We start from the raw sequence: 27,308 nt of genomic DNA, 5'->3' as shown, positions 1-27,308 counted from the left end.
CATCTAGGCCTCATATAATCACCCTTTGCAAATAGTAAAATGTCAATCTCTGCCATTAAGAGGAGTGGTTCTTAGGCCACAAAGCAAGTCTGCATTTGTTTAAATGCAGTTTTCATTTCTCCATTTAATGTGGTCAGGGCTTGTAGTATCTGTGTCAAATTTTTCTTCCCATTCTTCATTCTGGAGCTCAAACTAACAGTACCGGGTCATGACCTAAGCGGCCACATCTGGCTCTTTTGTAGAATGTTGGCTGGTCTGCCCTCTACCCAACCCATTTGTATGCACCATATAGGCTCCCCTAGAATCTCAGGTGGCAGAAAATGTATTCTGTGGACATTTCTAAAACTCACTAATTCGAACAATAATGCCATTTCTTAAACAATTAAATAGACCGAAAAGTCTGCATTCATTTTCACTTTTGTGTTTTAGAGTTTGAGTGAAATAATATCAATAAGGTATTTCTAGCAGGGGGATGAACATTGATATTAGTAATCCTTTTCTTCTCATTCTGTTAGGGTGACTTTTGTGTTATCCACCACACTTGTAGAATAGGGTATTCTCTTTAACCAAAATCGTATCTGGCAGAAAACTATCAGATCTGGAATACAATCTTTTTTTTTTTAAATAAAAATTTAGTGAATAGCGTGACACTAAAACTATGCTGAGTAAATTTAATATTTTGGATATTCATACTGAATCTGAATAATGGAATTTTCAGCTTCTCAAAGTCATCATTATGAGCTCATTGTCATTGTGCTTGGGATTTAAGGAGGTGCCAGTTAACAGAGAGTTTTTGGTAAAGAGGATGCTAGAGAGTGGAGCTCCCTCCCTCTCATGTTGCTGTTGTGTGGAATTGCACAGCAGCTGCGTATAGCTTTGCAGGAGCTGTCAGCAGCAAATGGAGAAACCTTGTCACTAGGTAAATTATTCCAAGTATGCAGGTGACTAGCAGACTATCTGTCTCAAGCAGAAGTTACACCGATCAGGAAAGTACTGTCATCGTATCTAATCAATGCTAACCCTGAAAAGAATGGCATTATCTGTCTTTATTCCTTCCTAAGATAAACAACATGCAACCTGGGTTTCCAGATTTGACTTTAAACCAGATTCGTTAGCATAGCAAGGCAATTCCAGATGACATCAAATGAGATGTCAAAGATGGCCCTGGTCCCTGCAGAGGGATGGACAAGTACCTCTGTGATTGGCTTATGATGCAAGGAGAGGCCACACCTGCCTCTGCCCCAGCGAATCCTCATTTGCTGCAGGTTATGTCAGCAGCCTGGGGTGTGCATGCCCTGGGATTGCTGAACACATAAGTGTTTTACCTCATTTCTATCATTACTTCATCTCCATTAAAACACTGAGATATAGTTGAAGGATTTCCACTAATAGGAGGCTTATTAATTTTAATTGACAAAAGGAATTACAGAGTGTTCTTTGTTTCAGAACAGTTCGTCACAGGCAAGGAGAGATGCCATTTCCCCATATGGGCAGGTCTTCTCCTCCTCCTCAGGGCCTCAGGTTAACAGCCACATACATGGGCAGGCCCACGGTGAACACTGCTCTCTATTGGAGTTTGCATGGTCCCCCTGTATCGCTTCAAAGATCCGTAACAACACAGCCCCTCCTAGGGCTGCCAGGCCTGTGGCTACCTGTTACTTCATGCCTCTGGTATTTTCGGCAGTGGCCAGCCTGAACTCACACAGCTGCAGCTGCAGCTGCCAACAGCTTTATGTTTCTGTGGCTGCCAAGACTCCCCTGCACAGCTGTGACCAATCATTCATTCAGCAAAATGTGCTGAGCCAGCCATTCCTATGTGCTAGGCAGTGGCCCAGATGCCCTGGTACCACCAATCACTTTTGGCCTGGAATGCTTTCCTACCACTTTCCCCACCCTGCGGGCTTTAGGGTCAGAGAGATCCAGGATCCATCATTTATAATTTGTGAGATCATGGATTAGTTACTTAGCCTCTTAAGCCTCAGTTGCTCTGGGTATAAATAATGTAACGTGAAAGCATAACAATGTAAAATGATGTCATATGTAAATTACTTAGCTCAGTGCCTAGAACATAGAGTAAAAACCAGAGTTTCTCCACCTCAGCACCACTGACATTTTGGAGGCATTTTTTGTTGTGGAGGTTGTCTCGTGCATTGTAAGATACTGAACAGTACCCCTGGTCTCTACACACTAGATGCCAGCTGTGACAACCAAAAATGTCTCCAGACATTTCCAAGTGACCCTTGGAAGAAAAAATTGCCCTTGGTTGTGAACCGCTATGTGAAAACTAAAATAAGAATTTCTGCTATTACTATCGTTATCATCGAAATAATCAGTATCATCGAAAAAGCACATCATTGAAAATTCCAGTTCTGCCTACATGGGAGGAAAGCATGTGGAATCCAGAAAAGTCAGAGAACTGAGCTTACCCTTACAATGATCCTTTCAGAGATGTGGGCAGACAACAGATAGAACTGGTCTTGGTTAGCAGCATACAGTCCAACCACCAACATGAAGTATCTAATTCAGAGACAGCAGGCAAATGTCAATGCATCAGGAATGGAGACACGCTTCATACAATCAAACACCACCCAACAGTTGATCAATAGTGAACGTATCGAGATGAGTTTGCTTATTTAAAGACTTCCTTTTCCCTTCTACTCTAAGTTGTCCCCCAGTGAAACAAGAGAGTAGTTGCTTTACTTGCTATTGTTCTGGGTCAGCACTTTGCCCAGTTGGTGGTATTTGTGAGCTGTTTTACAGGCTCCAAAAGAGCAGGAAAGCAGGCTGCCCCAGGGAGATATCCCAGGAGGGGGCTGGGGTCAGCCTGTCTCCACAGGGCCCTCAGCACAGCATAGTTCACAAATATAACAGGAAGCCACCTTAAAGGTCCCTTTGCTCAGAGCCACAGAAGCCACATGGCCTGGGCCTTAACGGAAGCTGACTCCATTGGGTCTGTGCCACCACACCGGATCCTTCCCAGCTCAGCCTGCCCTTGGCCATGTATCCTGTGCCTTCAACATTCTCAGGGCTTGACTTTAGCCAAAGACTCAAACCTCCCCTTCAATTGCTCCCAAGGCAATTTTCATCACTGTTCCTTCAATTGCCTTTTCATACGTACCACTGGTGAGACAGTTTTAAGACTAGACCATTTCTTGAAAGTCAAAATTAAAACTATCCTCATCAAAGACGCTTTTATCCTAAGAACTGCATGCAAAAACTTCACCAACTTCCTCTATAACACTCCTATTCTCCCAGAGAACAAGAGTTTCCCTCTGCATCTAAAGTAAATCAGGAAGAGAGTAGTAACTGTTATCATTATTAGTATTAGCTACTATCAAGAGCTCAGTGTGTGATGTACCGGGCTAAGCAGTTTACCCACGTTAGTCTATTTGGATTCTCAAAACAACTTTACTGGAGTAGAATATTGTTATTGTCTCTTATTTTACAGGACAGGAAAATGAATCTCAGAGAGGTTAAGTTTTCTGCCCAAGATCACTCACCTAGTAAATGTCAGTATCAAATAGTTAAATTCAATTCTATCCAACTCCAAAACTATGTTCTAAAACCAGCAGTTCTCACACTTGAGCATGTATCAGTGTCACCTGGAGGGTTTGTTAAAATACAAATTGCTGAGCCCCATCCCCAGAGTTTCTGATTCAGAGTCTTCGATTCAGTTTTTGATGCTTTGTTAAGGCCCAAGAACTTGCATTTCTAACAAGTGTCCATTTCTGCTAGTCTTGGAACCACACTTTGAAAGCTACAGGTCTAAATCATGAAAACAAGTTATTTTCTTTTTTAATCAAAAATGTCACAGCAGAACTTCAGGTCTAGAGGCCAGCACACTGGTTAAGAAATGCAGTCAGTCCTCAATCTTTGGATGGCAATGAGACATAAACATGTGGCCGCTCTAGAAAACCATAGAGGGAATTGAGCCAGGCAGAGTTAGGGCTGGGCAGGAAAGTGGGCATTGCAGGGCATGAGGGTGGAGAGGAAAGATGTCCACAGGTAAAGGAGAAATGTTAATAATCTGAGAGGCAGAGAAAGGAGGCAAGTGGCTTAGGGAGGCCCCATGTGCTGTCTGGTAGTATCAGGAGGATCAGAGGGGCCCAGGAGGGCACTTCCTGCCCAGATACAGTACCCAGCCATACTGCCATGCACACAGTGACACCAGTACCTCTGGTCTGGATTTGGTTTTCCCTTTTTTCTCATATTATTTGCTGTGGTTTCGCTGAAGTGCAATCGTCCCAGTGTTACTTTGGTGACCTGGTCGGCCAATAGGTCGATTCTAAAACAAACAGCAAAAATCCGAGAGACTATAAGAGAACACGAAATCTCCGATCATATCGAATTCACTTTTAAACTCTCAACTATGTTTGGTTCCCAGTTCTCATCACACTGGGAGAACAGTTTGATCTAATTGCCAGTTATTCACTGCTATCCACAGCGTGGTCTGGAATGACTGCCAGGAAGGCCATAGAATACCTTGAAGGGTAGGAAATGCTCAGTCAGCAGAAGCTCAAGCCTGGAGCTCCCGACTCACAAGGGCCATATGCTCCATATACCCGGTATGGATCCTTTTACCTCCACAATGGGAAGAGAAAGCCTTTAATTTGTGCTGCTGCCACTGCTGTGATAGCACTCATCTCCTGACTGAAGCAGTTTAGGTCTTGCATGAATGCCTTTGCACCCTCTTCATGTATTTGCCTTCTCCTAGTCTAGCAGTGGGAGGCAGGTCCTCCAAAGGAGGGCCACATACACCCTTCCCAGACAAGGGAGACCCAGGTGTGCCACACACATTTAGTGCTGCATTTGTACAAGTGGCTTCTGGTCTGTCCAGGCCATGAGACCATTTGCTTTTCAGCCCAAAGGGGGTTGACTCAGGGTCAAAACCCCGAGATGTCTCCACTGCATCCCAGCCAAACCAGTCAAAAAGCAAATCCCACTTATTCTAAGTCGTCCTACAAAGAAGACTCGAACTTTGCACACTACCAGCTATATATGCTTTCTATATTGGAATCCATTCAGCCAGCTATCAATGCAGCTTTAAAGAATAAGAAAAAATGACCTCTAAAGCACAGCATGGATATACAATCTTGAAATTACATCAATCAACATTATGCTGATTTAAATGAAAAATTAAAAGAAAGATGTAGCCATAATCTATCTCAAGAAACTAAAGTTGTTAGTAAGGTTGTTAGCAAAGCTTTTAGCAATAAATAATATAAAAATAATAACAGCTTTAAAATAGATCGTTTTATAAAGAATTTTTACAATGGCTTCAATCCATAGTACAACTTTATTTTTGTTGATGGACATATATTCATAATATTAACATTAATACTACATTAACCACTAGGCACAGTGGCTCATTCCTGTAATCCCAGCAGTCTGGGAGGCTGAGGCAGGCAGATCACCTGAGGTCAGGAGTTTGAGACCAGCCTGGCCAACATGGCAAAACCCGGTCTCCACCAAAAATACAAAAATAACCTGGGCATGGAGGCGGGTGCCCGTAATCCCAGCTACTCAGGAAACTGAGGCAGGAGAATCGCTTGAACCCAGGAGGTAGAGATTGCAGTGAGCCGAGATCGCACCACTGCACTCCAGCCTGGGCAACAAGAGCAAAACTCAGTCTCAAAAAAAATGAAACAAAAAAAACTACATTAACATTATTAATTTGGATTCTATGGTAGGTTTCATTTTAAATAAGTAAAATAAATTAGGTAATAAAATTATATATATATAAAATAAACAAATTAGGTGTTTATTCACAAAACATTCACAAAAGAATTCAGAAAGTAAATTCTTACTTAACAGGATTGAAAATGTTTTTGCTCCTATCTGCTTGGGATTGTTCAATAGCAATTATTTGATTGGTGGCTTCTACCTGTATGGAACAATAAAAAGTAGATTAATTAATTATTTAATTTATTTACTTATAAAAATGTTAATTAGTAAAGGATTTTTGAGTACTTAAAAAGTTTTTCAAGGCATCATCCTAGGCAGGAGGGACAAGTCACTGAAATGACACATGAGACAATAGTCCCTATCTTAACGCAGTGTGCTGTTGATGAGGAAAGAAATAAATACCTGTGAAATTAAACAATGAGAATGCAAGACCACAGAGTATTTCAGATAAGTAGTGAATACAGAGTGGGCTAGAAGATGACTGAAACATCAGGAGCAAGGCAGCTTTTTATTTATTCATTCACTCTAGAAGTACCTAAGGAGCACCCACTATGTACCAGGAACTGCTTTAGACATTAGAGATAAGAACTAAACACAACAAACAAAATTTCCTATCCTTGGGGAGCTTACATTCTACTATGAAGAAACAATGATATACAATACAATAAATAAAACATAGGAAATAACATTTATTCAGCATCTGCTACAAACTCTTCTTGTTCTGTGAATATTGGAAAGGGCTTGTGAGACCAGCTCTGTAATATACGACTGGGGTAATTTTTCTAGAACGATTGTAAAAAATCTTTCTAGAAAGCAATTGGTGGCCTATATCAAGAGTTTTAATAATGTTTGTATTCATGTGTAAATTTCCCTTCTGGAATGTATCCTTATGCAAAGGTAGATTTACATAGATGTTCACTGCAGTTTTATTAACAATAAAAAATTGAAAATAAATAAAACTTCTAATATAATAAAGGAATTAATATGATGCATCCATACAATGGAAAACTATACATCTTTGTGAACAATATTTTTTTGGGGTTCTTAATAATATCATATGTGATGTTCACAATATAGTATTAGCAATATAAGATTAATGTTAATAACAAAAAAATGAGGAAAAAAATAGGCTACTGAATGTTGGATCCCAATAAAAATGAATTTTATCTCTTTTTCATATATGTATTTCTATTATCTTCCAAAATTTTCACAATGAACTCATATTACATTCATAATAATAAAAAGAATGTCTTTTGGTTGCTGGTTTGTTTGATATGTATTTTTGTATTTTTTGTTTTGTTTTGTTTGAGAGCTCAGTTTGATGCAAGAGCAGTTGATGTGTGCAGCAGCCAAGCCTTAGTGCCTAAGCCCAGGTTAGCTACCAGAATAAAATATGTAGGCCAGGCACAATGGCTCCTGCCTGTAATTCCAACACTTTGGGAGGCAGAGGCAAGAGGATTGCTTGAGCCCAGGAAGTTGAGGCTACAGTGAGCTGTGATAAAGTCATTGCATTCCAGCCTAGGTGACAGAGTGAGACCCTATCTTAAAGACAACAAAACAACAACAAAAAACAATAAAATATGCAGATAATGAATGCTGCTCCCTCTTAGGAACTGGATATAAAGTTACAATTTCATAAATACTTTTTGATCACTCAGAAGTCATATTACCTGCATTCTGAACCCAGCTCTACCATTTACTTGGATGAATTGTGTAACATTATTGGTTCTCAGCCTCCCTTCTGTTAAACTGTAGAGAAGGGGTATTGACTAAATTAATGACTCCTTGACTTTTTTTACGTCACAGATTTCTTTGATAATCTGATGAAAATAATGAATCTACTTCATATGAAAATGCATCAACATGAATAAAAATTAAATAATTAAGAATACATTTAGTAAAAGAATTGCAAGAGTATTCACTAAAAATGATAAAACTATAGTTTGAAGTGATGCTGTGCCATTTTCTGAGCCCAGGCTTATGAAATCATCATCTTGGCTGGATATGATGGCTCATGCCTGTTATCCCAGTACTTTGGGAGCCTGAGGCAAGAGGGTCACTTGAGCCCGACCAGGAATTCAAGACCAGCCTGGGCAACATAGTGTGACCCCATCTCTACAAAAGCAGCCACACTTCTGTGGCATCAGCTACTTGGGAGGCTCCCGCGTGAGCCTGGGAGGTCAAGGCTGCAATAAGCCATGATCATGCCACTGCACTCCAGCCTGGGTGACAGAGCGAGACCCTTTCACAAAGAAAGAAAGAGAGAAAGAGAAAGAAAGAGAGAAAGAGAAAGGGAGAAAGAGAGAGAAAGAAAAAGAGAGAAAGAGAGAAAGGGAGAAAGAGGAAGGAAGGAAGGAAGGAAGGAAGGAAGGAAGGAAGGAAGGAAGGGAGGGAGGGAGGGAGGGAGGGAGGGAGGGAGGGAGGGAGAAAGGAAGAGGGAAGGAGGGAGGCAGGGAGGGAGGGAAGGAAGGAAGGAGGGAAGGAAGGAAGGAGGGAAGGAACGAAGGGAAAAGGAAAAGAAAGAGAAAGAAGGAAATGGACACTTCACTTGTCTTGCAATGTTTATTCTTAGAACCTACCCACCATACTGTGAAGACACACAAGCTATCCCATAGAGAAGTTCACATACAGCAGAGTTAAGCCTTGTCACTTAGAGCCCCATTTAAGCTCCAGCTGATGGCCAGCACAAACTCAACAGGCATCTGAGTGCTTCTTGAAAATAGCCCAGTTAAGCTGCCCCAGTTGATGACTTCTGAACAGAGATGAGTTGTCATAGTCACACCCTGACCCAGTTGCAGATTTGTGACCAGAAATAAAGGATTATTATTTTAAGTCATTTCGGGATAGTTTGTCATGCAGCAAAGACAACTAGAACAAAATAAATGACTTATGTAATAACTGAACTAAATAAAAGACGTACCTTAATGCCAAAAGCTTTCAAGTAAAACATTTCTATTGGCTTTAGGCCCATCTGGGTTTCAACAAATTTTGGGCTTCCCCAAACTTGGATGTGGATGGTTATCTGAAAATGATTCTTTTTTTGGCAAACAAAAGCTTCATCTGCTGGTGAAAAATTAAATCCTTTGTCTGTTACAACTCGATAGCCCACATCAGGTCTATGAAAATAGAAACCAAGAAATCAGTTTTACAAATGTTTTCTTCATATTTCTTTTCATCAACAATACAAATTGTATAAACATTTCAGGAGAGTGCACTGTGAAAAATGCCTTTTGCTGTATTTAATCAATTGATTTCTTGAATTTTTAATGAGGAAATAAAAATAACATTTCCAAACACAGCTGGCTGTTTCCAAGCTTTTTATTTTCTCACAAAGAAGTGCAATATTTTTTTTTTTTTGAGACAGAGTCTTGTTCTGTTGCCCAAGCTGGAGTGCAGTAGCACAATTGCTCACTGCAACCTCGGCCTCCTGGGTTCAAGCGATTCTCCTGCCTCAGCCTCCTAAGTAGCTGAGACTGCAGGTGCACATCACCATGCCTGGCTAATTTTTGTATTTTTAGTAGAGACGGGGTTTCGCCATGTTGGCTAGGCTGGTCTCAAACTCCTGACTTTAAGTGATCCCACCTGCCTCAGAATCCCAAAGTTCTGGGATTACAGGTGTGACCACCGCACCTGGCCAGAAGCACAATTCTTGCCAAATGGAAGCATTCTTTTTTCAGATGGCCTTTCCCCTTTGTGCTTTCTAGACTTTTAATTTGACTCCACAATACTATAGAAAGACGTAGGCTAGACGTTGATAAGTCAACATATTATTCAGACTTGTGAAATATCTGAGGTAAAATTAATCTCTTTTCTCCTTTAGAAAAAAAGTGTCTAAATTTCACCAGCAACAATATATTTAAAAAGTCACTCAGATGAAAGAATATTCAGCCTATTGATGATCATATGGAAAAGCAGACTTCGCAGAATTACCAGGAATAGCTCTTAAATCAACCAGAGTCAGTTATACAGTTGATTGGAAACCTGTTTTCACTAGAGTATGGTCATTTCCTTTTTATTCTCACAATTTGGTAAAAGCACTGAAAATCTACTAGGGCTGTTACTTCTGCAGAAAGAAATGGGATAGTGGTGAGGTGGCTAATCAAATTTTTGCTTTATTTGTTTCATCACTGGTATTTCCAATAGGAATGCTTTGTATATATAAGTTGAGCATCCCAAATCTGAAAATCCCAAATCTGAAGCGGTCCAAAATCCTAATTTTTTTTTTTTCTTTTTTTGTGATGGAGTCTCGCTCTGTCACCCAGGCCGGAGGAGAGTGGTGCGATCTTGGCTCACTCCAACCTCTGCCTTCAGGGTTCAAGCAATTCTCCTACCTCAGCCTCCTGAGTAGCTGGGGCTACAGGTGGGCGCCAGCACAAGCAACTAATTTTTGTATTTTTAGTATAGATGGGATTTCACCATGTTGACCAGGGTGGTCTTGATCTCTTGACCTCGTGATCTGCCCACCTCGTCCTCCCAAAGTGTTGAGATTACAAGCATGAGCCACCGTGCCTGGCCAATCCTAAACTTTCTGAACACCAACATGATGCTCAAAAGGAATGCTCACTGGAGCATTTCAGATTTCAGATTTTTGGATTAGGGGTGCTCAACTGGTAAGTAGAATTCAATCTTCCAAAATCCATATAAGTTCCCAAATCAGAAATACTTCTGATCTCAAACATTTCAGATAAGAAATACTCAAACTGTAATAGGTTTAATGAAATAATTCTGAAATGTTAATAAAAAGAAAACATTAAGTGTATATTATCAAATAGAAAATATAAAAGTTGAAAACTTCTTTGGTGAATTTTTCCCATGCATGTTGAAAATATGCAGCAGGATTTGTAATTCATCAAGCTTCCTAAATGCGGGTTTCTTCTCTCTACAAGCAGAGGAGGGCAGTACTCACTACTGTACGGATCTTTGCATCCTGGGATCTCAATTTGGACAGCTGCTATTATAATGAATAACACAGAGTTTCTAAATTTTCCTCTAATTCTGGAAACAGAAAATATTACTGGGTCTCTTAGGAGAATAGTGTTCATGTTCTTTGCACCTCCCCAATGGATCAAGTTATTGAGTCATTGATTACCCTTAAGAAGCCAATCAAAGGCTCCACAATCACAGTGCCTGCCAGCAGCAAAAAGAAAATCCACTGAATGAAGAATTTGACAAAGACTACATGTCTTATGCCATCTGGAAACTTCTTATTGACTCAGGTTTCTAGAATTAATTTGCTAATTTGTTCATATAAAGGCTAGATGGCTAGAACGACATAGATTTTACTACAGAGGGCAATAAGAATTGTCTTGGTTGAGGAAAAAAAGGAGATTCTTTGGTGATGCTTCATGCTTCACCATCAAAAACTCTGAAGAAAAAAGTACAGCTAAGATATGAGCATCAGCCTGAAATTTAGGGTAGCTATAATCAGAAATGGAATCAATCAACAAGAATTATACTGTTGATGATTATTCTGAACCTTAAATATCAATCTCTGATTATAGAAATCTGTTTACATAAGAATGGCAATTCTGCTTTTGATATCAAAAGTTAAGTATAAAATCAATTAAACTGGCTTTTTAAAAGTTCTTTGATAGCATTGAAACATTATTCCGAAAAAAATTAATAAAATTCTAATGTCCTAACTGTAATGCTTTCAGGTAACTTAAGAAAATGATATTTTTGGAACAAATTAGATCTGATTGTATAAGAAAAGACGGGTGTTTTTCTGTCTCATTGATAAAAGCAGTAAAATTAGAAGGGCCTGAATTCTAAAGGAAGGTAAGTATTGCCTTCCTTTTTTGTTTAGAAAAAGTGAATTATTGCTAAATATTCAATATAAATCTGCCTCTATACTTTTGAGTTGATATCATCTGTGTTCTCCTTTTTTCCCATATCCTCTGTGTTCTCCATTTTTTTTCTAGATTATTGGAGTTGAAATAGACTGTTCAAACAAACTTAAAAGTACTTTTAAATAAGAAGAGAGCTAACATTTACCTTGAAATCTTGATCAACTTGATGCATAGAGCCTGGGAAGCAGTTAAGTTTTAACTAAAACATTGAGCCTGCGTGTGACAGCTTCATACCTCGGTTATCATATTTCATATAGAACACGGAATGTTCCCCAAAAGATAATGACGGCCAAGCCTCAAAGCCAAAACCCATGAACCCCTCATTTCTTTTTCTAATTGTACACAGTAGAAAAGACAAAAAGTCATGACATTTCAATGATACAATGAGCAATGAGCTTCCTTTAGCTTATTAAACACACTAACTCCCAAAGTCTGTTTAACTCCCTAGATTTTGTTTTAAGGAAAATATTTCTTCCTTCTAGTACATTCAATATAAAAGTCCTAGTGATAAGCTTTACTGTATTTGAATTTTAAAAAGCCCTCAAGTTATAGCCCAATGAAAATTCTAGAAGACTTAAGTAGGTAAATTACATGCTAGGAAATAAAAAAGTTTAGAGGATGTTTAAGAGTAATAATATAGGAGTCCACATTTATTTCTTGAAACTATATTATGTCATAAAAATAGGGTGAAGCTTTTCCATTTTTTTGGTATGTTTTGTATTGTTTAACTTCAGACTCCTTAACACAAAGAAACCACCTACCATGATTCCTGCAGGATATATTGTCAAAAAACTTGGCGATATTCATTCACAGCATATATGATGGGGGTGGTCATTGGCTCACAATTTAATGTGGCCCTCAGAAAAGTGTTTTATAGCCTTGTAAATTAACTGCAGGATTAAATGTTGGGGATTTGGGGAATGTCTATATTCCAGTTTTTAAACTGGTATGTGATCCCAGAAAGATTCCTTCTTTCTCCATCATTTAGTGGTTAAATTATAATCAAATAGAATGATAAGTCTGGCTTTCTGAAGGCCAGAAACCCATGTCCCAACTATGTATTTGTTAGGATGCAAAAACTGAGGAATAAAACAGACACTTTCTCATTGACTTGCCCCAATTGAGCAGAGGTGGCATCGAAGCTCCAGTGCTTGAACTCAGTACTGAGCTTCAGCACTGTCTTTCTCCCCTCACTCTCCAGCCCACCCAAGGCCACTTACAGTTTTTCATAATGACTGTTTAATAAGCTGTGCCAAGGAACATTATGGTATGGCTGCCACTTCAGAGCACGAGAGCACTGGTCTGTAGGCATCCCGTTCTGTCCCTCACTGTCAGGGTCCTGGACTTCACTGCTGTGACTCCTACTTGTCACTGCAAAGAAACAGGTGGGTCAGAGCCTTCCTTCCAGGCTGTTTTTCCTAGACTCACAGCTAGCAGCATGGTGCTAATGAGTGGGCCACGTGTAAGGCAGAGTGACTGGGGAAGTGTCATGTGCTGGGGGTAGGTTTGCTGCTGACCTCATTTTCTCATCTGTAAAAGGAGCAGCCTAGGTCAGTGATGTCAAAGGGTGGGGGTGAACACTTGTTGGTAACTTTGTCCCTAATATCTATCTACCCTACATCCTGCATAGCTTCTCTTCATTTTCAGTCTATGTGGTTGCAGTAAAGTTCACTCCCAGAGCCAGGAGCATAGGTGATTCAGTTCAATCAATCAAAGTACAGCATTCGGTCCTTGCATCAGTAATTGCATCAGCGGTGGACATGTGGCCTATCCCAATTCAAGCAGAGTGGATCTCAGCACTTCGGGGATGCTCACTCTTCTCCATGAGGTTTGAACCTGCAAGATACATCCCCAACAGCTGCTGGCACCATTTGGTGACATGAGGGAAAGGTATAGGGGAATGATGCCAGCACAGCAGAAGGCAGAGTTAAAAATGAAGGGCACCCAGTCCTGATGATGTCATCTGAGTTCTGGGACCCAATTCTAAACCTTCAGGTTACAGGAGCCAATAGATTCCTTGATTTTGTTTTTTACTTGTTTTGTTGTTGTTATTTTGCTTTTTTTGCACAAGGCAGTTTGAGGGTTTGCTTTTTTAAAGAATTTGGGGTTGTTTTTGTTCATTGCAACCAATCTATTTTGATTTTGGCTGGTCTTTTGTGGCTCTAAGATCCTGTGGTCCAGCTTTTTGAACTTAGAGCAGTTATTCACTTGGCATCTTACTTCCCTCAACTGCAAAATAGAAATTAAAAACATGTGTCATGCCATCCTTACACATTACAGCATTACACAAGCAGAGAGAATGACATAATAGAAGTGAAAGCACTTTCAGAAGCTAGAACCGAGATAAAGTAACAGAGAAAATCTTGTTAGTGTGCAATATCAACTGTAGAAAACTGCCACTTTTCTATGTCAAAGATGGTCAAATAACAGCAATTTCACATGTGCAACCTCCTATTTTGCATAATCCTTGCAACTTGTCTTAATTTGAGTATGCCTCCTGAACCATATGGATTCAACCTCAGATAATTTTATGTAAAATGGTATTGGCATGGTTGCTGTTCCTTTTCTTTTAACTCCTCTACCATCACTCATGCTTGGCATCAGGAGGGAATGGGAAATAGTGGGTGTTCGTGAGACCAGGTTCAGGCTGTCAGTAACAATGTACAAATAGGACATTAGCTCCTATTGAATGTATCCACTTAGCCCACAGCTTAGAGAATACAGGAGAAAGGAGCTGGGTTGTTTTTTAATCATCAAACTTTTCCTTTCTTTATACTTCCATTGAGGACACTTCCTAAAACAAATAAATAGAGCTACTTTTCATCCCAAATGTAAAAAAAAAAAAAAAAAAAAAAAAAGTATTTCTCTTGGGGTATTGCTATTAAATGTCACTTAAGCAAAATATGCATTTTTTTGTTTTCATAAAACACCAATTTTAGGAAGATTTCTCAAAACTCTGAAAAACTTTTTTTCCCAGCTATAAACATATGAAGTGGACAATGCAAGAGCTCTTCACGCTGTCACTCCTCCAAAAGCTACCTGGTCTAAAATATTTTCAAAAAAACAAAGAAGGAAAGGGAAAGGGAAAAGGAAAAGGAAAAGGAAAGGAAAAAGGAAAGGAAAGGAAAAAGGAAAGGAAAGGAAAGGAAAGGAAACATCCTGCTTACACCAAATTGAGAGAAAGAGAGAACGTAATTCTTTCTTTCTTATCTTCTTCTCTCCTACAACGGAGAAAGGGCCAAAGAGCTTGGGAGTTTCAAATTAAGACAGTCCTGGGTTTGAATCACAACTCTACACTTAAGGGCTAAAGCAATCTTACAAAAGTGATTTCAGCTCTGTCAGCTTCAGTGTTTTCATCTGCAAAATGGGATTAATTATGTTACCTCTCCGGGTTGTTGAAGGGTTCAAGGAAGCCATGACTGCAAAGTGCAGAGCACAGTGTCTGCCACTGGTAAGAGTTTAAACAACGGTGCCTTCAGCTATGACCAGTGGCACTGTCATCATCACTGTCCTTGTTTCAACGTACGTAGCTCAGTGTTTCCTAAGAAGTCTTGGGAAATTCTTCTGTTTTTGGCCTCCATGGTAGCTCTATCTAATGTGACATAACTAACCCCTGTGCCTGACTGAATACCGGCTAAACCATGCCCTTTCCTACTCAAGTGTGGCAGCAAGGTCAATGTTCCCAGGCATATAGCCAAAAGCCAGCTCCACTCCTCCAGAAACATATATGGTATATAATGGAGTACCATACGGCAATGAGAATGAGCAAAGGACTACCATTTGCAGCACTAATGAATGAATCCATAAACATACTGCTGGGCAAAAGAGGCCAGTGAGGCTGGGCATGGTGGCTTATGTCTGTAATCCCAGCACTTTGAGAGGCCGAGGGGTCAGGGGAGATTGTCCTAAAAAAATAACAGCATTTCCTGCACTTTGTCATCACAACAGTAAGGGTATCAGAGCAGCCATTCCAGTTGGAGTGACACAGTTGTGGCTTCCCTGGAAGACGGCTATCAGCTGGGAAATCCATAGGGACCAGAATCTGGGATTACAGGCCCACACTGAAACCCAAGGCACACACCTGAGGCTAGCTAGAACTTATTCATATCAATATGACTAACAACGTCTGCTACTTTGAGGGCTTTCTACACCACAGGTGCTTTCCCAGACACTTTACACAGTATTCCGACAGCTCCTTAAATTATCTCCCAGGTAAGAATCTTTTGTTCCATAAACGTTCTTTTTTGAAGGACACTGTACATCAAGAAGAGTACACAGATCGTGAGTACACAATTTTATAATTTACAAAATGATCTAATGGTACAGGACCCTTTTAGCCCTCCAGGGGATACCACGTGACCCCTACCAATAATTAGTCTCTCCTGCCCAAAACTGACCACTACACTAAAATCTAACACCATAGCACAGTTTATAGAAATGGAATACTATGATATAATGTATAATCTTACATGCTGAGCTGGCCTCTTTTCTTTTTTTAAGACAGGGTCTTGCTCCATTGCCCAGGCTGGAGTGCAATGGCACAATCATAGCTCACTGTAGCTTCAACTTCCTGGGCTGAAGCTATCCTCCCACCTCAGCCTTCTGTGTAGTTGGGGCCACAGGTATGTGCCACTACATTGGCTAGTTGTTTTTTTTTTTTTTTTTTACTTTTTTGTAGAGACAGGATCTCACTTTGTTGCCCAGACTGGTCTCAAACCTCTGGGCTCAAGCAATCCACCCACCTCGGCCTCTCAAAGTGCTGGGATTACAGACATAAGCCACCATGCCCAGCCTCACTGGCCTCTTTTGCCCAGCAGTATGTTTATGGGATTCATTCATTAGTGCTGTAAATGGTAGTCCTTTGCTCATTCTCATTGCCGTACGGTACTCCATTATATAAATATACTACAATTTATCTTGCTGTTGATGGCCGTTTGGGATCTTTTCAGTTTGTGGTTGTTGTAAGTAATGCTGCTCTGGATGTTCCTATGCATGTATTTGGTGGGCATATGTGCACATTCCTGCTAAGTATACTTCTAGGTGTGGAATCACCAGGTTGCAGGACATGCTTTAGTAGATACTGCCAAAAAAAATTCCTAAGTGATTATGAGATAAGGTTTCTTAATCTCATTTAACAAATGTGGAAACTGACTTTCAAAGACCTGAAATAACTTTCCCAGTGTCACAGCTGTTAAGTGGAAGAGGTGGGATTCAAACCTTCCTCTTCACTTCATGCTAGACTGAGGATCTCTTGAGAAAATCTAACAGAAGTGAGAATGTAAAAGTAGCAAACTGCCTAAGTCCAGACCTTTTGGAGAAAACTGATAGCTTGCATTTGAATGCTTTTCGAATTATGTTTGCATAACTTACTTTAAAAAGTCTTAGAAATGAGTAAAGTCAAAATTATTATTCTCATTTCATAATCAAGAAAAATAAGGCTCTGAGAATCCCAGATTCCTGGAGAGACAAGACAGGTACTTTTTCAGATGCTGCAGTGTGAATTCAGCCAGTGTACCTCTTACTGTGGGCCACTGGCCATGACTCTAGGGCTGGAAAACCCTTTGTTTTTAAGCTTCAAAATAACAGAGGGTTGAAGACTCCCAGGGAGGCCATGAACCCTTTTTTTATTTGGGGTTAAGACCAAGTAGGGCCAGGAACCAGCTGGTAGGAGCCCGCCTACCAGCACTTCCTCTCTCAGCAAAATTTTACATTTGCCCACACCAACCCAGTGAATCTACACTTTCAGGCCTATAAAGGGGGATCTTGGAACCTTTGAGCAAAGTGTACTGCTTGGGAGAACGGCACTAGAAAAGCTTTATTGCTTAATTTAAGACATTTCTGATCAAAAATCAGTTATCCTTCTGTCTATAATACTGACATAACCTCCTCCTTTTTCTAGCAATGTGCTGCTTCACCAGGACCTTTGTAGAAACTCTTGGCCCCTGCAACATCAAATAGGAACTATTGACTAGAAAACTTTTGCTAAAAGTACAAAATGTAATAAGAATGTGGCATTTGGATTAACTACATGCTTCATTTTGTGTCTTTCTTATTTTTTGTGTTTTTTCTTTTTCTTTGTCCTGAGAACCTGCTCATTTTCATTCTGGAACTGTTGTCTGGAATCAGTTATCTTTACTCAGCTTTTCAGTGACCTGTGAATAGGACTTAAACAAGGGATATAGGATATCCTATCTGTTGGAATTCCTAGTAATTTCAGTCACTCTTCCATGGTTGTTTTCTGAAGATGGTGAAGAATCAATGGCCTTTCTGGAGCAGACATCAGAAAATCATCACAGGATGGAGCTTAACTCTGGGATGGCCAGGACAATTTGAGCAGCAATCTGGTTTGACGAGGAAATTCTTGGATGACTTGTCCTGTATCCCTTAGTGAGCTAGTACATCTGCAGGAGAATGAACAGATGGTTCCCCCGTCTGGCTAGGAATTTACTCAGCCTTTTATGTTTGAGAATCATAAAAAAAGCTGCAGGCTAGATGTGGGGATCCCTGAAGAAATTAGGGTAGCCTTGCATGGGAAGGTGGATGGAGAGCTCTATCTTATCCACAAACGGGGCTTTAATTAGCATTTTGTGTCTCTGAGGTAGGAAGAAAAATGGTGAGCAACTGCTGACCATGTTGGAAGCATATAAAAAGAAAGGAGGCAGTTTGAGGTTTAGTTGATATGAGGAATGGATGCCCAGTGCAATTCTGAGACCGCACTCCCAGGAGATGGGTGGGACTTGACTGACAGGGTGAAGTCATCATCCACAGAAGGCCTCCACAGCCCATGCTGGAGCTGACGCCAGGGGTCCCTCAGAGAATCAGATCTTACCATGGGCTGTTAAAGGCAAAGGCAGCAGCCCCAGCTGGAGAGATTGTGTTTTTTCCCATTTGGGTGAGGCCACACACATCTCCTTTCTGGACAGTGTAAACCTCTAGAGTTTGGGAACAATGGTGGGATGGGGGGCCCAAGAAGGAAATCTTCAACCTCTTGCTAAGCTGACAAATGCAGATAGAAGAAATGGGACTTGGTATGGTGAATTTGTTCACACTGCCCACATTAGCCATTTACAGTGGCTAATAGAACTGGGTTGAGGCCAGACTTGGTGGCTCATGCCTGCAATCCAAAGACTTTGGGAGGCTGAGATGGGAGAGTCACTTGAAGCCACGAATTCGAGATCAGCCTGGGCAACTTAGTGAAACCCATTTCTACAAAAACAAACAGAAACCGGCCTAAAGTGTCATCCTTTACCCTTAGTATGTGCCATAGCATTTACTCTAAAAATTTTGAAGTTCAGGTTTTTAGACTTCAAAAGCCTACTTTGTTAATCAGGTCTCTTAGCTCAAAACATGACATGTTACACGTTATATAAGACAAAACAACAACAACAACAAACAAACAGGTAGGCTGACCACTTGGGCATTAGATGACCTGGTGAAAGACTGCTAAAAGGATTTTACAAAATTTCAAACATCCACTGGGAACTTCCCACTTTGAAGTCAGTTTGAGGAAGAGTTCAACTTTCCACCTCCCTGTTCTAGCTTCTCAGAGTGCCTTCCATGAGCCAGCAGCATCGCCATCACCTGGGAGCTTGTTAGAAATGCAGACTTCAGACCCTAGAGACTGAATCAGAGTCTGCATTTTACCAATATCCTCCAGCTATTTTGTGCACATTAAGGTTGAGAAGGATCGCAACATTGCAATGGGCACAGCAGCAGGCTCCTGAAGGTGCTGCCACATCGCACAGCTTCCACAGGCCTGGAGCCTGGATCCCCTGAGACACATTGTCCCTGAAATTGAAAGACTGGCATTTTACCGGCACTTGAGAGAGAAAACCGCATCTCTTCCTTGGAGGATCTATGAGACGCTGCCTGCATGAAAGGTATGTCAAGAGGAAAGAACCAAACTCCCCGAGCCTATCATTTCTCTTCCGTGAGAAGGAAACTGTTGTAGGGCTGCTCAAAGGCTGGTAAAAAGCCTTTATTTAATGCAGAAGGCTTTGATGGCATTTCCCTTGTCCCTGCCCAGGTTTGCTCACTTGGTCTGCAGTGGTGGGCCCACACTTGGCAGTCCCCGGAGTCCTCCAGTGCCTGCGTGCACTTTCTCTTCTTGGTTGGAGGCAATGAGGCTCTAAAATTAAGACACCAAAATGAAGGTTAGGATTCTTCCTTGCGCACCATGTTATGTTCAATAAAATGTAATCTCCCAGGTAACTGCTCTCTGCTTTCCTAAGTCTAATTCCAATTAGTTTAGGTTGTTTGAACCCTACTAGGCTGAAACTCAGTTTTCCTTGATCAAGTGGACGTGAGATTCACCAATATGAAAGATAAATTGACAGTGTTTACAATGGCAGAGTACTTATTGAGACAGAGAAGATACAGACTTAAAATATAGGTATACATTTTACACACGACAATTTTTTTTCACGCGGAGCTTTACCACAATCTTTGATGGCCCTTACTCTTTTTGGCACCCTCTAGATCCAGAAGAGGGAATAAAAGAAAGAAAAGGAGAGAAGACAGGAGAAAAGAACATTCTTAATGCCTAATTAGCAGATATTTCTTTAAGAGTTCATTCACAATTGCCTTTGATAGCCTAGCTGCGGCTGCATACGCACAGTGTTTCCTCCATCATCCAGAACCTCACTGACATTTCAGCTTTTGGTTGAATGAGGACCTTGGATTTAGAGGGTTTTTAATTAAAAGATTGTCTAAGCCAAGAACACTGGGACCTCGCCACGTCCTATATACGTCTCAACACTGCCATCTCCTGGACACGACTCCACTGTGCAGTCTTTCTACGTCCCTGCCAGAGGCAGGCTGCTCCGAGGCTTTCTGCAGAGATCTTTGATGACTAAACATCTTTTTCTTTACCCAGGGCTATGGCACAGAGGCTGCTGATGGTAAGAACAACTTATCCCCATATGGGAGGACACGGATTGGTCCAGGGGGGTGGCAAGATGACTGGCGTTTGAGTGGCAGCTGTGAAAGCCTCCGTGGATTTGGCTGGAGTCGCCCATTCCAGAGGTGACCTGCAACGGGTGCACGGGCGGCATCGCAGGGGCAGCTGCGGGGTGGAGAAAAGGAGCTGGAGTCCTCCCAGCTGTGGGCCTCGGGGTTCGGTAGCATGCACCTGGGGAGAGACACAAGCAAGAAGTGCCCGTTTCTCACTGCCCAGAGTCCAGGAGAAAGAGCAACAGTGCAAGATGTGCGGAAGGTGGGTCCCACTCACCTTTGACCTGGGGAGGAGAGCAGGAGTCAGACGCAGAATAGGGTGGGGTGACTGGGAGCTGCCGTTGCCTGAAGATTAAAGACATGCATTGCATTTTTGTTTCACTCTATTATATTTTTGTCACAAATAGGAGGCAACCCTCAGTATACAGCCCCCACAATGATGGTTCCAGGTGCTCAGCTTGCGGGAACCTGAGGGGCTTGGGAAGTGAGGGCCCATCAGACCATGCCCAGGGTCATGTCCTGGTTGAGTGGGCTTTGGGTCCCAGCTCCTCTACTTCCTAGCCGTGTATCCATGAACAAGTACTTAACCTCTCCAGGCCTCCATTTCTTCACCTACAAAATGGAAATAATCATTACATCTACCTCCCAGCATTGTTGTGAGAATTAAATGAGATCATGTATATACAGCCCATAACATAATGTCACAAACATAATAAGTGTCCAACAAAGCTTAATGTTATTGCTTCTTATAAGGCAGGACAAATATTTAAAGTGACAGATATCCCAATGGCACTGATCGGATCTTTACAAATTACATGAATGTCTTAAATTATCACATTTACTCCCCAATATTTATGTCTATTATCTATCAATACATTTTTAAAAATAATTACTTCTTAACACTCCTATACCAGAAAAAAAAATGGTTGTACATACTGTTTGGGCCAGGACAATGTAAATTGCTGTCCCTATAGTAATGATTTTCCATTTGTGTTCCAGGGGATCCCAAAGCTCTTGAAAGAAGCTGAGGAGTTTTATAACAAGAACACTTTAAATGGCTGGGGAGAAAACAACTTTTTCTGTTTTTGTATTGAAGTGCAAGTTAAATTTTATTTCATTCATTCATTTATTTATTTGAGATGGATGTTCACTCTGTCGCCAGGCTGGAGTACAGTGGCATGATCTCGGCTCACTGCAACCTCTGCCTCCCAGGTTCAAGCAATTCTCCTGACTCAGCCTCCCAGGTAGCTGGGATTACAGGTGCCAACCACCACACCTGGCTAGTTTTTGTATTTTTAGTAGAGATGGAGTTTCCCCATTTTAGCCAGGCTGGTCTTGAACTCCTGACCTCAAGTGATCTGCCTGCCTTGGCCTCCCAAAGTGTTGGGATTACAGGCATGAGTCACAGCACCTGGCCAGTAAAATTTTATTTTTAAAAAATATGTCCCACCACTAAAGAAGTGTGAAAATCTCTTTTCCAGAAGACCCACAAGTTGCTTATAGCTCAGCATCTCTATAATGCTGCATCATACTTAAGCACCCCAACCTCTACTCGATTCTCTTGCTTGGAGAGGAAGCTTCAAGTTTAGTATGTTGTTTAAAAATCCAACATAATATAATGAAAAGTTTGCTTTTATCATTTACCAGAAAAGTTATGTTTTCTCCTTAAATTAGTTCCTTATAATTTATTCACTTCCTATTAATAAGAATGAGAGAAAACACATCTACCCTCCTCCAAAAACCCCACTCAAATGAATGTAAAGAAATAAAAAGACATAAACACCAAAGCTTATAGAGAACATGAGCAAAGACCCCAGAAGACCAAATTTCAATAGCATGGCAGCAGACAGAAATAGGATGGATGGTAACTGAACCAGTAGAATGGAAAAACACACAGACAGACAGACAGACAGACACACACATGTACATGCACACACACACAACCAAGACTGCCTGGAAATGGTGGAGGGAACAGAGGGAGCCGTCAAGAAGTTTTCCAATCAAAATTCAAAAAGCTCAGGACACAGAAGTCACCATGACCTTCTACCTTCAGGGGTAAGAGTGGAGCTGAAAACAAAGGATTGGTTAAACATCTGAACAAGAAACAACTGGACCCTTAGATCAGCTTCCCCACCCTATAAAGCTACCTCCATCACCTCAGCAGAAGTTGGAAAGGTTTACTCTCTAGAGAAAGGACCCCAGGGAAACTGTGGAACAGGGTTACCAGGCACAGGTAATGCTGTAGCTGAGCTACTGGGCTGAAAAATGGAAGAATTCATTAAAAATCTGAACACTAAACTCTGAGTCTCTTCCTTAATTCTGTTTTGCATGCATCCAAGCAGATTTCCCACAAGTAAGAAATTGGAATACTGTTCCCAAGAAAAATTGAATGTACTCGAGAAAACGTAGTATTTTGAAGTTACCAAGGAAATATCCATCACCTGCCTGATCACTCTACCAAGAAATTTATCCTTTGAGAACAATGGTTGACACACAGAACTTCTTAAACAGGAACAAATAAAGGACCAGCCATTTTGAGAAAGCCTTTAACATTAAAGACAGAGAACAAAACCAGATAAATAGGGAATGCTAAAGAATCACAAAGAGCTCTTTCTGGTTTTTTCCTTTTTATATAATGGGTAAACTACTACCAGATCTGACCCTCCCATAGAGAAACACTCCAAAATCTGGAAATACTTAAAAAACAAAAATAACACAAAGTGAAAAACATCACCTACCCAAAGACACTGAAAACTGGACAAAAACAAGGAGATTCTGGAGGGCACTGAGCTTGGAGAAGGTACTGACATACAGTGAGTTTCTTGTTTACGGCATTTAGTCTGAGGGCTGGTTGAAGTCAGAGCCACAAGACAGCTAACCTCCGATAGAAATCTACAGCCTTTCTGGCCTGAATAACCAGAAAACAGATCTTGGGGCAAACTCGGCTGATGAAAAGTGACAGAGAACCTTGGAAAAGAAAGATAAGAGCAGGGGACCCCCAGATTCTGTGTATAATGTTGCCAAGTCTTTTGCTGATCCCTGAGCCACAATGTATGGGGCAGATTGTGCACAGCCCAACCAAAGAAAACAGGACTAAACAGGACTTGAGTCTAAGCAAAGTGATTGACTACTAAAACAAAAGTATACATACTCTTCTGAGGAATATAAAAGAATCTAGCCATTCCCAATGCCCAGGTAAAATAACTACCCTACACCAGCAATCCCCGACCTTTTTGGCACTAGGGACTGATATCACGGAAGACCTGGACATAGTAGGGATGGGGATGGTTTCGGGATGGAACTGCTCCATCTCAGATTATCAGGTGTTAGATTTTCATAAGACACATGCTACCTAGATCCCTCGTATATACAGTTCACAGTAGGGTTCCCGCTCCTAAGAGAATCTAATGCCGCTGCTGATCTGACAGGAGGCGGAGCCCAGGCAGGAACGCTGGCGCAACCCAGTTCCTAACAGGCTGTGGACAGGTAGCTGTCTGCTGCCAGGGGTTGGAATCCCCACTCTACAAAGAACCAGAAAAATGTGGCCTAGATTGGAGGGACAGAACAATCACTGAACACTAACCCAGAAATGATCCAGATATTGGATTAGCAGACAAGGTTCTTCAAAGGAGCTACTCTAAGAAGCTAAATGGAGCAGATAAGCACATGCTTGTGAAAAAATAAATAAATCAAATCTCATCAAATAAATCAAAACTACACATGAAAAAACTAAACATAAATTCTAGAATTGGAAAACTTCCAGAAATAATTTTTTTTTAATTACTAGATGGGTTCAAAAGTAGAATCGAAGATACATCAAAAGACATCATCCCATCTAAACGACAGAAAGGAAAAAAAATGAACTTTAAAAAAGAGAATAAAAAGATTTATGAACCTGTAGAGAGGATGAAATAGAAAAAAAAATAACAGCCAAAATCTTCCCAAATTTAGAAAAAGATATAAATGTATATGTCAGCAAAACAAATACAAATACCGCATGAGACTGAAGTCACTGTAAACCAAAAATAAAGAGAAAGTCTTAAAAGCAGCTAAAGAAAACCAGCACATTATGTGCAGGGTCATAGTGATTCAAATAATCACTGACTTACCAAAATCTCCAGAGGCCAGAAGACAGTACAAAAACATCTTTTTTCTTTTTTTTTTTTTTTGAGACGGAGTTTTGCTCTTGTTACCCAGGCTGGAGTGCAATGGCACGATCTTGGCTCACTGCAACCTCCGCCTCCTGGGTTCAGGCAATTCTCCTGCCTCAGCCGGGACTACAGGCACGCGCCACCATGCCCAGCTAATTTTTTGTATTTTTAGTAGAGACGGGGTTTCACCATGTTGACCAGGATAGTCTCGATCTCTTGACCTCGTGATCCACCCGTCTCAGCCTCCCAAAGTGCTGGGATTACAGGCGTGAGCCACCGCGGCCGGCTAAAAACATCTTTTTTCTTTTCTTTCTTTTTTCTTTTTTAGACTGAGTTTTGCTGTGTTGCCCAGGCTGGAGTGCAGTGGCTCAATCTTGGCTCAATGCAACCTCCACCTCCTGAGTTTGAGCATTTCTCCTGCCTCAGCCTCCCAAGTAGCTGAGATTACAGGCATGCACCATCATGCCTGGCTAATTTTTTTTGTATTTAGTAGAGACGGGGTTTCACCATGTTGGTCCGGCTGGTCTCAAACTCCTAAAAAAAATCTTTAAAGTGCTACAAAAAACAAAACTGGTAAGCCAGAATTTTACATCCAATGAAAATAGTCTTGAAGAATGAAAGCAAAATAAAGATATTTTGAGATGAAAGAAAACTAAGTGAATTTGAGAATAGACATGTACAATAAGAAATGTTAAAGACAGTTATTCAGGCTAAAGGGAAACAGCTATAGAAGAAAATTTGAAACTATGGAAAAGGATGAAGAGAATAAAAAAGATTATGTTTGAATGTAAGTTATTTTTTATCTTAATTTTAAAAAAACACATCTGAAGCTGGGCACAGTGGTTCATCCCTATAATCTCAGCACTTTGGGAGGCCGAAGCAGGTGAACTGCTTAAGACCAGGAGTTTAAGACTGGCCTGGGCAACATGGCAGGCATGGTGGCATACACCTCTTCTCCCAGCTACTTAGGAGGCTGAGGCGGAAGGATCGCTTGAGCCCAGGAGACTGAGGCTTGAGTAAGCCATGAATTACCAGTACTCCCCAGCCTGGGCAACAGGCTGACCCCATTTCAAAAATAATAATAAAATAAAATAACAAATAAAGTACATCTGAGTGTTTAAACAAAAATTACGACATTATTTTGTGAAGTTTATAATGCACATAGGTATAATACTTAGGACAACTATAGCATAGGGGTGGGACTTGGGGATAAATGGAACCACACCGTTGATGGTTCCACATTTTATGTAAAATGGGTACAATATTAACTCACTAAGTAAACTGTGAAAAGTTAAATAATGCAAAGAAGTAGAACTAAAGTCGATAGATAAAATGGAATCCTAAAATTATTCAAATAATATAAAATAAAACAGGAAAGGAGTTACAGAAGAATAAGAAATAAGCCAAAAAGAGAGAGAGAGAGAGAGAGAAAGGAGAGACATGGTTTCACTTTCTAAGATTTCAGTTACCCACAATCAAACTTGGCCCAAAAATGTTAAATGGAAAATTCCAGAAATAAATAATTCATAAGTTTTAAATTGCACATCATTCTGAGAAGCACGATGAAATCGCACACTATGAATCATCCCTTTTACCAGCATATCCACACTGTATCCACTACCCACCCATTATCTTAGTAGCCTAAGACAGGCAGATTGCCTGCCATGCTATCACATTGCTTCTGTTCAAGTAACCTTGATTTTACTTTAATAATGGTTCCAAACACAAGAGATGTAAAGATGGCAATTTGGATATGTCCAAGAGAAGCCGTAAAGTGCTTCTTTTAAGTGAATATTTGAAAATTTTGGACATAGTAAGGAAAGAAAAAAAAAATGTGTGCTGAGATTACTAGAATCTACTGCAAGCTTGTCCAACCTGCCACCCGCAAGTTGCATACGGCCCAGGACAGATGTGGCCCAACACAAATTCGTAAACTTTTAAAAAATGTTATGAGATATTTTTGCAATTTTTTTTTGTTTAGCTCATCGTCTATCATTAGTGTATTTTACATGTGACCAAAGACAATTAATCTCCTTCCAATGTGGCCCAGGGAAGCCAAAAGATGGGACACCCCTGATCTACTATAGCAATTAATCTTCTGTTCATGAAACTGTAAAGAAAGGAAAATAAATTTGGGCATAGCATATATAGGGTTTGGTACTATCCTCAGTTTCAGGCATTGAATAGTAGTACTGGAATATATCCTTCATGAATAAGGGGGTCTATTGTATAGATGTTAAAAGATTAAATACTCCAATGAAAAGGCAGAAATTAGGCCAGGCACAGTAGCTCACACCTATAATTCCAGTGCTTTGGGAGGCTGAGGCAGGAGGATCGCTTGAGGTTAGGAATTCAAGACCAGCTTCAGCAACACAGCGAGACCCTGTCTCTAAAAAAAAATTAAAGGCCAAGCATGGTGGCTCATGCCTGTAATCCCAGCACTTTGGGAGGCCAAAGCAGGTGGATCACAAGGTCAGGAGTTCAAGACCAGTCTGGCCAACATGGTGAAACCCCATCTCTACTAAAAATACAAAAATTAGCCAGGTATGGTGACACATGCCTGTAATCCCAGCTACTCAGGAGGCTGAGACAGAAGAATCTCGTGAACTCAGGAGGCAGAAGTTGCAGTGAGCCGAACATTGCACTCTAGCCTGGGCAACAGAGTGAGACT

General features: G+C 40.8%; 1 protein-coding gene across 6 annotated transcripts in view; it reads right to left on the bottom strand.

The window, feature by feature from the left end:
* Nucleotides 1-27,308, bottom strand: part of MYRFL (myelin regulatory factor like) — a 126,179-nt gene that overhangs the window by 56,044 nt on the left and 42,827 nt on the right. For 5 of the 6 annotated variants that reach the window (XR_004274151.1, XM_032295543.1, XM_032295528.1 and 2 more), the window contains exons 3-10: nucleotides 20,764-20,831; nucleotides 20,406-20,664; nucleotides 19,571-19,662; nucleotides 12,755-12,905; nucleotides 8,606-8,801; nucleotides 5,808-5,884; nucleotides 4,175-4,285; nucleotides 2,427-2,517 (exon numbers count right to left, since the gene is read on the bottom strand). Coding sequence is in view for 5 of the 6 variants with exons in the window: in XM_032295543.1 (XP_032151434.1) it covers nucleotides 2,427-2,517; nucleotides 4,175-4,285; nucleotides 5,808-5,884; nucleotides 8,606-8,801; nucleotides 12,755-12,905; nucleotides 19,571-19,662; nucleotides 20,406-20,664; nucleotides 20,764-20,831 (1,045 nt within the window). In the remaining variant the exon portion in view is untranslated. The remainder of the gene's footprint in view (nucleotides 1-2,426; nucleotides 2,518-4,174; nucleotides 4,286-5,807; nucleotides 5,885-8,605; nucleotides 8,802-12,754; nucleotides 12,906-19,570; nucleotides 19,663-20,405; nucleotides 20,665-20,763; nucleotides 20,832-27,308) is intronic. The other variant, XM_032295535.1, reaches the window with a different exon arrangement.

The sequence above is a fragment of the Sapajus apella genome, unplaced genomic scaffold, assembly GCF_009761245.1.
Source record: "Sapajus apella isolate SASKATOON/1434 unplaced genomic scaffold, GSC_monkey_1.0 scaffold2, whole genome shotgun sequence".
NCBI lineage: Eukaryota > Metazoa > Chordata > Mammalia > Primates > Cebidae > Sapajus > Sapajus apella.
This window is presented reverse-complemented; position numbering and strand designations above follow the sequence as displayed.